This window comes from Tribolium madens, unplaced genomic scaffold (assembly GCF_015345945.1).
Source record: "Tribolium madens isolate multiple individuals breed KSU strain unplaced genomic scaffold, Tmad_KSU_1.1 Scaffold_2;HRSCAF=44;Tcas5.2_LGX, whole genome shotgun sequence".
NCBI lineage: Eukaryota > Metazoa > Arthropoda > Insecta > Coleoptera > Tenebrionidae > Tribolium > Tribolium madens.
In genome coordinates, this window is record NW_025400995.1 from 2,554,219 (window position 1) to 2,565,320 (window position 11,102).

The 11,102-nt window shown below is 37.9% G+C and overlaps 4 protein-coding genes across 4 annotated transcripts in view; 3 read left to right on the forward strand and 1 right to left on the reverse strand.

Moving 5' to 3' along the window:
- The window catches only part of LOC123006591 (29 kDa ribonucleoprotein A, chloroplastic-like), a 1,777-nt gene extending 1,096 nt beyond the window's left edge, over positions 1–681 (forward strand). The window contains exon 2 of the mRNA XM_044401180.1: positions 29–681. Coding sequence (XP_044257115.1) covers positions 29–412 — 384 coding nt within the window. The 3' untranslated portion in view covers positions 413–681. The remainder of the gene's footprint in view (positions 1–28) is intronic.
- Positions 682–913: 232 nt separating this feature from the next.
- LOC123006078 (synaptojanin-1) lies at positions 914–5,963 on the reverse strand. Its single transcript, XM_044400242.1, has 16 exons — positions 5,873–5,963; positions 5,315–5,822; positions 5,040–5,266; positions 4,850–4,983; positions 4,641–4,805; positions 4,449–4,593; positions 4,227–4,400; positions 4,013–4,179; positions 3,868–3,949; positions 3,668–3,820; positions 3,462–3,618; positions 2,790–3,415; positions 2,606–2,743; positions 2,011–2,556; positions 1,833–1,962; positions 914–1,785 (listed from the first exon to the last, which is right to left on the reverse strand). The coding sequence occupies exons 2-16, from the start codon at positions 5,439–5,441 to the stop codon at positions 1,430–1,432; spliced, it is 3,327 nt and encodes a 1,108-aa protein (XP_044256177.1). The 5' UTR covers positions 5,442–5,822; positions 5,873–5,963; the 3' UTR covers positions 914–1,429.
- A 1,735-nt stretch (positions 5,964–7,698) lies between these two features.
- LOC123006545 (circumsporozoite protein) lies at positions 7,699–9,258 on the forward strand. Its single transcript, XM_044401111.1, has 2 exons — positions 7,699–8,021; positions 8,074–9,258. Exons 1-2 carry the CDS (start codon positions 7,747–7,749, stop codon positions 9,212–9,214), a joined length of 1,416 nt encoding a protein of 471 aa, XP_044257046.1. The 5' UTR covers positions 7,699–7,746; the 3' UTR covers positions 9,215–9,258.
- A 405-nt stretch (positions 9,259–9,663) lies between these two features.
- Positions 9,664–10,641, forward strand: LOC123006610. Its single transcript, XM_044401213.1, has 3 exons — positions 9,664–9,902; positions 9,956–10,151; positions 10,373–10,641. The coding sequence occupies exons 1-3, from the start codon at positions 9,667–9,669 to the stop codon at positions 10,577–10,579; spliced, it is 639 nt and encodes a 212-aa protein (XP_044257148.1). The 5' UTR covers positions 9,664–9,666; the 3' UTR covers positions 10,580–10,641.
- The last annotated feature ends 461 nt before the right edge of the window (positions 10,642–11,102 follow it).

Sequence of the window (11,102 nt, forward strand, 5' to 3'; positions counted from 1 at the left end):
CGGCCGGACTTTGCAAGTTTACCCCCAGGACAAGTTTTTGAGACGCAAACTTGAAAAAGAAGCACGCGACCGCGAAAGACGCTTCTCTCCGAGCACTTCGTTCGGTAGAAACCCAAGAACGCATTCCCTCAAAGTCACCAATTTGAATTATAAAATCAACGAAGATGACTTGAAGAAGCTTTTTGAGCCCTATGGCACCATTGCTGACATCTACGTCCCCCGCTTACGCTACACGCGTATCAATAAGGGATTTGCATTTGTGAGATACTATCGAAAATCTGATGCTTATTATGCCATCAGCAAATTGGATAAGTCGACTGTTAAGGGCCGTCAAATCTGTGTTGCAATGGCCAAACTTGGACAACCACCCCCGTATCGCAATTATGCTCATGGAACCGACAGGAAACACTAGAAGATGGGCCCCATTGCTCAATGCTTCCGCACCCGTCAAACAGAGGGCGCTAATTTGATGAAATGTCTAGGCTTTCATATATTTGTTCAATTTAAACTAGTTAAAAATCTGTTACTTGTTCAAATAATTGTAACATGATTGTATTTTCTACTTATATGTTTGATGTTGTTCATTATTTGTTCACATGATTGTGTACTTTCTACTTATGATATGTTTGATATTGTTCACATGATTGCGTACTTTCTACTTATGATATGTTTGATATTGTTCATTATTCGTTCACATGCTTGTGTATTTTCTACTTTTGATATTGTTCATTATTCGTTCACTTGTTCATGTTTTTAAAGTTTGATAATAAATTATTTTTTCAAGTTTTTTTTTTTTTTGGTTACACAAATAGTAAACGTTTATGTGACAAATAATTACAAACTTGTGACTAAATTTTATCAGCAAATCTTTTAAATATATAAGGTCAGAGGTGAAAAAGAAAACATTTTTATACTTTTGATAATTGATTTGTTAATTCTAAGAAAAGAAACAATACTAAATATAAACTTAAACAAATATAAACATTTTACATGAAAATTTTCTAAATATCAACATGTTTTACAATATATTGGATGCAAATGCAGCATCTGTGTATTCTAAATTTTTTGCTTATGTGTTTTAAACTATGAAGTAGAAGACAATAAGCAACAGTAAAATTTCAATTCTTAACACGCAACATAAACTAGTTTTTCAAAACACATAAAGCACCAATTGTTTAATTTGCTGTTGCATATAACTTATTGTGCTTGCCGCGTTTTGATTATCAACAATAATAAATAATATGGAATGTTCCCTAGCAGTCATTTCATAGAAAATAGGAACTAAACAAATTCGAAGCAGGAAAACTAATAACATCTAATAACAGCCAAACTACAGTCACAGTCTAAGGCAAGAAAAGAAATCAGAATTTTACCTTGCGGCCACGAAACACAAACTTGAGTGACTCAATCGCAATCTGACTAGGAAAATTTATTGACGTGGCCGCGCAGGGAGAGGAGGAGGAGGTGCGGATCGGGCAGGTACAGGGGGCGGTTCTCTTTGAGGCGTAGGAGGCGCCGGTTCCGGCCGTGGAGGCGGCGGCGGAGGCGGCCCTTGAGGCTCCGGCGCACTCACAATATCGTCGTTTATCTCTTCATAAATTCCGGTGTCTTCGGGAAGTTCAGGAGGCGGCATACTAGGAGGTGCCGATGAGTTCGTTGTAGGGAGACTTATCACGCCCACTCGTGGGGGCGGTCGTTTGGGCGTTGCCGGGGATTTGACTGAAGGTGGAGGGGGGCGGCTTGGAGGGCCCGGTCGGGACGCCTTCACCTCCGGAATGCCTAAACCTACCAAAAGCTAAGTCAACTCACTTTTCGTCGCCATTTTCACTTACAGTTATAGTCGGATTGGGTGGGTGAGGTGTACAAAGGAACAGTGTTGCTGGAACACAAACCAACTTCCTCTTTCGCCTCGTCGACCCAATTTGGTGTTTTCAGTGATAAAGTTAGATTATATTCCGGAATCTGCAAAATGAGTTAAATGACAGTTGACAGTTGTTTTCGGTAATTTACTCGTCCTTGTGTTTTGTTCATTATTTTGAGAACGGATTGGCCATCCCGGAATGTTATCCACATGGTGTCTGCGATGAATCGCACCAAAATCGCTTCACCAAACTGGGTGAAGTCTTCTAGAAGTGTTGCGACAAGTTGGTCGTCGAAAACTTCATCATTTTGGGATGTGTCCTCATAATGGATTATTATAGTACCATCAGGAGGCCCCATATCGGCTATCACTTCATAAAACATGTTTTGGCGTTTAGTTTCATCAATTTTTCGAGCGGTTATATCGATAATAGCAATAACGGGTCTGTGGTCACTCTGTTTCAATTCAGCGCGTCCATAGAACACTAATTTACCAGGATTTGAATCTTCTAATTGACTTGTTATAGCTAAAGATTGTTTACGTCGTCGCCACAAAACCCTATCAGTCCACGCCGGAGCTCGACACTTCTCACTAGTGTCATAGTCATCACTGAATAAATCATACTTGTATGTAGGCGGAAATGTAATTCTTCCTTCAGTAAAATCTTTAAACACATTCCCTTCTTGTTGTTGTTTCTGGAAATCAATGATAATTCATTAAGAACTCTAACCAATTATAAATTACCATCAACTGGTCACTTTCAAGAATCCGATCATAGTCACCAATCTTTACCAATTCTTTTATTTCATCTTTATCCATATCAACTCGATAGTTAAAATCACCACACCAAAATAAGTACTCGTGCGAGTTTAAAGACCGGCTCTACGATAACTAAGTCAGAGGTGTTTAGTCTGCGGTCCGCACTTACCATCGGGAAGGTAATTTTCCGAGTGATTTCGTTATAATCGGCATTGCGCTCACTAACTTGTGACTGTCCGGCTGCGAAATGTGCACATACAAAGCACAAGGACGTGGCATGAAACACTATTCTGATTGCAGCGGCCCCTTTATTGCCTGTATGCCCTCCTAGACCGGTTTTAACCGAGTCAACCGCCACATCGCGAATGTAAGGCACATGTTCAGGCCTTACAAAAACATACAAACACACCCCGACTAACTGTTGATAGGTGACCAAAACATAAGGGCGATCACGTGACAAGACCTTCTGTAATTCCGTCGCCCAAGACTTTGCGTTTTCGCTACTAGTATTAACGATATTGGCGGCATTTAAATCGACAATTTCCTCAAAACCAATGGCGTAAATATCGACAGGGATTGATTTATGTTCGTCAGTATATCCCGTATCGACTAAAGTCCCAGGATTTTTTATGTGGGGGTCCAGTAACCAATCAGAAAGCTTGATATCTTTGAATACAACACTGCGAAAGTGTTTGCCACCGTTGACATTGTATGTGCCTACGGCTATACGTACTGGAAGAGGGTCGGTATATTCGGTGTATCGTTTACACATTTCACGTAAAACGTGAGGTGGCGCTGGAACACATTATCAATTGCTTGGTTTTGTGTTTTGGGGGTTTACCATGAAGGGTGTTGTAAGGAAGAAGAATTCGTGCTCGGTCGGCAAGCTCAGTCGATAAAGTAGAGCCCACAAGTAAAATGTCAATTGCTTCTTGTTTCGAATTGTCAAGAAGGTTGTTTTGGATTGTTCTAGCTGCTGATCGGGCTCCATCCATTAGCTATACCAACAAAAACTATAAAAAAAACCCCTGAAGGTTTTGTTTTTACCTTTGATCCGCCTTGAATAGCGCCAGTCCCGGCATAAATCTTACTAATTTCGTTCCCGTTATTAATCCACATTTGTCTGAAAACCTCCTCAAACCGCGAAACGGTTTGTTTCTTATCAACTAACTGCATCGCTTGTAATTGTTTGCCTAAAATCTACCAATCGGTTACTTCAAGCTTTGGCTGTAAAGGCAGTTAGTTACCTCTAACCCAAAAAACGTTTGAACACAATTAGTCCTATCTAAACAGTCTAAACAATTTGTTCGAATTGTGCCCGTTTGTAAGCTACAAATTATTAGTTTTTCGAGACGTTCACAAACTACACATGCAACTTCCAAACACCCTTACCTGTATATTGTACTCCCAATTGTATGATAAAACGAAAATTCTTGTAATTGTTCGTCAACTTTGGCTTTAAGTTTTTGTAAATTAGCTTGGTTACCACCGCGGCATTCTTGGTGGTAATCAAATACGATATGCGGAATGTCGGTATGACACGATTCCTTATGGTGTTTCTAAAACCACAAAAATAAATCCAAATTCGGTCACAAAAATGCAATACTTGAAATTCCTGACTTAAAGTAGCTTCACCTTCTTTGCTACCAATTAGACTTGTACCTAAGAGATTGACAATGACCTGTTTGCCATATCTCTCTTTGATAGTTTTCATATGTCTATCAAAAGCGGCTTTTGAGGCTTCATAGCCTCGCGAAATCCGAACTTTATGCGAACCTACCTATCAAAAAAAAATTAAATTAAAGAAAACGCTGTCTTTTAGACATACTTGCACTCCCGGTTGTTCCCAAAACAACGGTACCGAACCCCTAGTTTGTAAATACGATGAAACTTCATTTTCTAAATAAATAACTTGTTCAGTTTCAACAAAATTCGCTACGTGCCCTTCATCATTACTCCCTCTCACATTAAATCTACAATTGGTGGTTTAGAAAAATTTAGTGTCTAAATGATCGAAAACCTTGTTCCGGCTCTTTCACAGCTCAGGCGTGAAACAACAGCAGCTAGGGCTTTCCTATGCCCGACATAAACAGTCCTGACTTCAACTGAACCACACATAGCCCTCACCAACCAAGAATTACAATCGACACCAAATCTAACGAGGTGAACATGTAACATCCGGTTCCTATAACACAATTAGACAAAAAAAACCTAGTGGTTCAATATTACCAGAAAAATCTGTGATCAGTCGTGCTTGTTTTATGTCGCCTTTGGGCACACAATGTCAAGTCCAGTTGATTACCACCAGGTGGTCCGGAGTACCAAGAAAAGTAAAAAGTTCCCGAATTGAGCAATTTACGCACCTGCAACACCACCAATTAGTCGGTGAAAGAATATAGTATGTAACACAGTAACCCACTTCCGCTATTCGATCCTCATTTTGTTGGTAGTGCAAAGGAACAAATTGCGTTTGTGTTATTCTAAAAATCTCTGAATCCCCTATTTTCCCCACCGAAAAACAGCCAGTGACCATGACAAGGTACAAAACTGTTGAATCTCCTGAATACAATTGCAGAACACCTAAGCAGCCATAAGCATCTAATATTTTGGTGTACTCCTTTTTGACAACTTCCATTTCCGGTGTGGCTGAAATAGTGCCTTTAGAAGGTGTTAAATAGGTATAGGGTCACTTACAAAGGACAGCCACAGCTTGGGATTCAAAAAGTAAAGTCTCATCTTTGCCCCTGCGTTGCAATAGCACACTGTGGGGATTAGGGGGTTTAGATTTTTCAAGAACGGAAAAGCCCTTATACATAGCCATGGTCAAGATTGAGATTTGTTTATTCGATCATTTTATTTGAGACTTTACACTGAGTACAGCTGATCTGTTGATATTCGAGCACATACACCCCCTAACCCTAACCAAAATCAATTCGACTTGCGTCGCCGTAGAAAGAAACTCGAGTTTATGTAGGTAGAACATAGAAGAACAGAGAACGACAGTAATGCTACGTTTACAAAACGAGTAGCGTAACGCAAAGTTTGAGTAGGTAGGCACACTCCAAAACAAGCAGGTTTAGGTATTGCATAGCATCAAAGTGCTGTGAGCTCGAAGGGTAAGAGGGCCGCTCCATGTTTCACATGATTCCATATGATTCAATCAGTTGTTATAGTCCGAAATTTGGGAACATGTGTGTTGATTCTTAAAATTAAGGAGCAGTGATCTAATAATTACACCTAATTACTAATTACCGTTTTTTTGTTGTTCTAGCCTCGAATAACCACCTTTACCAAAATGAGAAAAACATTAGAATTGCAAATGATGGCACCTAATTAGAGTTACTTAAGACAGTTAGGAACTACAAACTTCGATGCTGCCAATTTACAGATACCTTTTTCGGAGCGTTTTTATTATTTTAATGTCTGGCTTAATTAGAGAATTTTTGAACCTACCTATCGATTTGAGTAGAATAACAAAAGCGGAATTTCGTTGTGGCCGAGACAATGAATTATGTTTACGAAACAAAGACTGCATTTTTGTAACAATAAAAAAGAAATAAAAATTTCACAATGCAAATCTAAAACAAAACAAACTACACGACACTCGTGTCACTTATTTTAAACATATTATGACCTCGAGACGAAGGTTCTATCGCAAGATGAAGATCTGCGATGAGTAGAAGCTAAATTAATTATCCATCATGTAATTATTAAAACTTTTTTATATATAGTTATTTTTTTAATAGAATGTTATATATTTTATATAACTGCGAGAAATAGCAACCTACACTATTTTATCAGATTTTGACTTTCGATTTATGACTAAGAAAGAAACTTGTAAACTCTCTTGACAGTTGATTACTTTTGATTTATATCTTTGTTGCTATATAATTGTCATACCTATTTGTATGTCTAAGCAAATGTCATAAAATTTTATGATCGGATTGATGTTTAGGTACTATCAAACCACATAAAGCTCATATTATTATTATTCAATTATTGAAAAATAGGTCTTGTTATGAAATGTTTGTGTGGTGTGACAGATTTAGCAGAAATGTGATCAACATATAATTTATCCATTGTTGGGTTATTCAGGCAATTCTCTCATTAAATCTGCAGTTCTGCAATTGTATTAGGTATACTTGCTCACGCTTTAATAGTAGTTATTTCGTTAAAAAGTAACAAGAGGTAAAAATTTTGTATTAATGTTCTTTGACTTACAAAAATAGTACATTACCAACGAGGTGGTAAATATGTCATCACCCCAAGCGCTCATCGAGAGGCGCCAGGGGTAATGTCATTACCACCGAGGTTTGTATGCTATTTTATTCACAATCACATCATTTTTAGTCAAAAATTTGAATAAAATAAAATTCTAAGAAAGTTAAGGTCCAAACTTGGTAAGCCATCCAAATTGCGTTTAATTTTTGACATTTCACAAATCAAAGAAAATATTGAAATAATGTGTGAATCTGATATTAAGATTGTTGAAATAGAACAGTGTAGTCCGCTAGAAGTAAGAGAAACTGCTATAGAAGCAATTGAATACTAATTTAGCAAAATATTATGCGTAACTTGAGAATTTGAAAGATAAATTTCCTGGTATTTTTGTAATCTTAACGTTGTCAAACCTGCATATTACCGCCCAAGGAATAAAATGATATTACTGCTCATGAGATTTAATGATGTGTTTCCCAACCTTTAAAAGGTTAGTAATCGGCATATTACATTAGTGATTGTGAATAAACATTTTTGCGAAAAATGGTTAAATTCTCTTTAGAGAACTTGTTTATGTACTTATTTATTACAAATTACTGAAAAATGGAGTTATCGGTTTTTGCAGTAACCCGACGATATGTGGATCTAGTTTGAACAGTTTGATTTTAGGTCAGTTAATATCAATATAGTTGAGCTGTTTGAACTTCTTTTAAATGGCATAGATCTATATAGTAGTATTTAATTATGACATATTAGTGAATGTGGGTGACAAAGTTACGTATTTATTGACTTTGAGACGAACAACGGTTAAAGAAATATATGGAACACATGGATTTGATAAAAAATCGAATAACTGTAACAACAATAACTTAAGTAATTATCACATTGGCAATGTTTGCAAAACAGAGATGAAATATAGATTCTTTCATTTAGTTCTTCTTGAATGCTTGAATCGTCAATCGAATGCGACTCTTCGCCAAATTAAGTGCAGAAAAATGCTCTTTAACTATGTCATCATTTTCGCGTGTGCGTTAATAGTACATTGCAAAAACATCCCCGATAATAACACTGCTATTATATCAACGTATGCGAAAGTGGCCCATTGGGGTGCCGTTCCATCCACGACGCAAAAATCGCAATCCGAGGGTAGAAGTCACAATGGGCAAACTCTCTGGACTCACAGGTAAATCATACAGTACCAAAAATTATGAAAAATAAGTCCAATTATTTTCTAGATCGGACGTTAACATAATTAGTGGTCAAAATTTTAAATCGTCGAAACCCTCCGTCGTCTATCAGTACCCCGTCCAAAAAGTTGGCAAAGTCAAACCCGAGACTGCCCCAGCAGTTGGCGAAGTCCAAGAACGTTTCAATCCTCGTCCTTATTTTGACTACACACAAGTGCCCTCAAAACCCAAAAACGAGCAAAAACCGAAAGACTCTCCTCCAACCTCAACTTTCGACAGTTTTCCAGTGTTTAACAAACCACAGTCCCCTCCTCCCACCGACCTTTACTCCTCACAATACAACTCGTACAATCCTCCTCACACTGGTCCTGTGGCACCCCCTGATGACAAACCTGATATCGCTTACCCCCCAAATGCTCCTCCGCCACCAGACAACACTGATGCTACTCCTGATGACTCCAGTGGTTATTCGTACAACCCACCTGAAGACACGCCTCCACAATCTGCATATCCATCACTTGGACCTCCATTAGCCCCCAATGACGACCACAAGGAGCAAGTTTACTACCCTCCAAATGACAATAACGGACATAAGGAACAAGTTTACTATCCTCCTTCTAACAATGGTGACAATGGTCACCAAGAGACAATTCTGGACCATCCTCCTCCCGGCTGGGAGGATAGTAAAGACATGGCAGCTCCTCCGGATATGATGCCACCATCACCACCCGCAATGAATGGCCATGACATGGCCGAACATGACCTATCACCTCCCCCATCTCCCGATTTTGGAGGCCAATTCCCTCACTATCTCTACAATGGGCCAAATGGAGGAGGCCACGACGTTGACTATGATTTTGAACATCACCACGTCTATAAAGAAATCACCACGACAGAAGCTCCCGAAGACGAACGAGTCAATAAAGGCCACTACAGTTACTATTATTTAGGCAGAAAACTGTGGTACATCCCTTTGTATTTTAGTGTTTATTTTATTATTTATGTAACAGTCTTAATTCTGAAATCGATCGCGAGACATAAAATACAGTTCAAACATGAACATTTTCATCGAGACATGTCAAAAGATATGGACCATCATGGGCGGTCACTGAATATTGACGAAATCCATGAAAATGTCACTGAGGGTATTGAGAAAACTAGAAGGAAAATTGCTTTTGTCGCTATGTAAATGAATTTGTATAAAATGTTTTAATAAAGATTTAGACAATTAAATATTGCATTTTATTTATTGACAGATGAGACAGGTTAAATCGAAAGTAAGACCGAATTTAAATAAAGTTGTGTATGCCGACGTCTAAACCTCCAGGGGGCGAGAGGAACAAAGGGGGCGACTGAAAAAATAAATATTTGTCTAATAAATCAAACGTGCTCTATATGTGGGCGAAATTTCCCTTTTGTTTAAATTCGCCTATATATAAATGTGTTTCAAAAACTTTGTTTCATTTATAAATACCGTACTTTAATTATCGCGTATGGTTTTACTCCAGTTTATTAATCTGTGTATATATAACTAACAGAATTCCAGTATTATTTGTGATTGCAATTATTACCTAATTCCGTTAGCCATATATGTGCTAAATTATTATAATTAGCACACTTTTGAGACGTCTCCTTGAAATAATGATAGTCTCATTCGAGATTTACAACGACAAAGACATTTTTTCATTGTTTTTACCCCAAACCATTCCCTCTGAAAATCTGTACTTAGCCGGAGGTGATTCAGTAGTGACAATGTTGTCTAGTTCCAGTGCAAAATTCTTAGTGATTGTGTTTTTCGTGGACTTATCTCTCGCCAAAACGACCAACTACCCTCTAGCTACAACAGTACAGCCGATCGAAACGTCGACAAAATCAAGGTATTTATCGCAATTAAAATGCTTTCCATGAGAATGAACGCGATTTCGATTAGATATGAGCAAGGCTTGGAGGACTACGACGAAGCCCAAGCTCGAGAAGGGAGAGGCATGATGGAATACGACGACCACGACCCGCATGATCACGATCACGATATGCAAGAGCAAAAAGCTGTCAAAGACGACCCCTGGAACGGGTACTACGATTTTATTATAAACGAGGGCTCGTTCAAATTCTGGGCCGCCTTCCAGGTATGCATTTTCATTCAAACACTGCTCACGTTTGAGCTTCCCCAGGAAGCTCAACGGATGGTACCAGCTTATTAATAGCATTTTTTTCATTGAACGTTTGATACGTCTTGGCGATATTATCGCAGACAAAAGAATTAATCAAATTCTCATCATTTTCATAGCTAATTATTCGATGTTTAAAGCAATTATTATGTCATTTATAATTTTTTGCTTTTTTTCAGCTTGTAACAGCTCTCTTGCTAGTCTATTCGGCATTCGCGGCTGTTTACTATGCAAAATTCAATGTCATTACTACAGATTATGATTATTATGATGGTTTCTTTGGAAGGTCAAATCAGGAATCGTCTTCGAGCAGTTTATGGTCAGGTTTATCGGCGCAAACATTTCAAAGGATATTCGACGCTTTATCTTCAAAAAAATATTCATAAATGTAGACAACGAAAAGACAGACACTTTCCGTGTTTGGACTTTTCGTGCAAATAAATAAATAGTTGAGTTTTTAAAACTTGTGTTTTATTTATAACCAGTCAAGTTTTGGTAACGGTACCAGGAAACAGTTTTTGTGTTTTGTGTGGTTTGCAAAATACGACAAAACAAGTAAAGCGCTAAGAATCCCATCATTCAAATAAAAAAAAAATCACACTTGTGATCTGATGACTTGTCTAATTAAATCCTATTATAATAATTGTCGATTAATTTCCATACAATCAAAGGTAATTTTTCAATGATCTCTATCCATATTCTGCAACTGGCCTCAGTATCGTCTAATAGGCATACCCACTTATATTATTCTCGTAGTTTCAATTAGTTGCACGTTGTAACAGTTACTTACCTGAAAAGAATAATCATAGTAGAATAATTCAAGTAGATCACAAAGATCGAAGAAAATTACTTCACGTTGCCTAACAGTACTTAATATCAAATCGGGAGTTCCGAAGTCCAAAGATGAAG

Excerpts from the sequence above, each read along its gene's own strand:
- LOC123006078 (XM_044400242.1), bottom strand. The coding sequence starts at position 5,441 with ATGGCTATGTATAAGGGCTTTTCCGTTCTTGAAAAATCTAAACCCCCT. Across the intron at positions 4,594-4,640 it reads TGTGAAAGAGCCGGAACAAG|ATTTAATGTGAGAGGGAGTA; the intron begins GTTTTCGATCAT and ends CACCAATTGTAG. Across the intron at positions 4,401-4,448 it reads GGGAACAACCGGGAGTGCAA|GTAGGTTCGCATAAAGTTCG; the intron begins GTATGTCTAAAA and ends TTTTTTTGATAG.
- LOC123006545 (XM_044401111.1), top strand. The coding sequence starts at position 7,747 with ATGAAATATAGATTCTTTCATTTAGTTCTTCTTGAATGCTTGAATCGT. Across the intron at positions 8,022-8,073 it reads CAAACTCTCTGGACTCACAG|ATCGGACGTTAACATAATTA; the intron begins GTAAATCATACA and ends ATTATTTTCTAG.
- LOC123006610 (XM_044401213.1), top strand. The coding sequence starts at position 9,667 with ATGATAGTCTCATTCGAGATTTACAACGACAAAGACATTTTTTCATTG. Across the intron at positions 9,903-9,955 it reads GAAACGTCGACAAAATCAAG|ATATGAGCAAGGCTTGGAGG; the intron begins GTATTTATCGCA and ends GATTTCGATTAG. Across the intron at positions 10,152-10,372 it reads AATTCTGGGCCGCCTTCCAG|CTTGTAACAGCTCTCTTGCT; the intron begins GTATGCATTTTC and ends GCTTTTTTTCAG.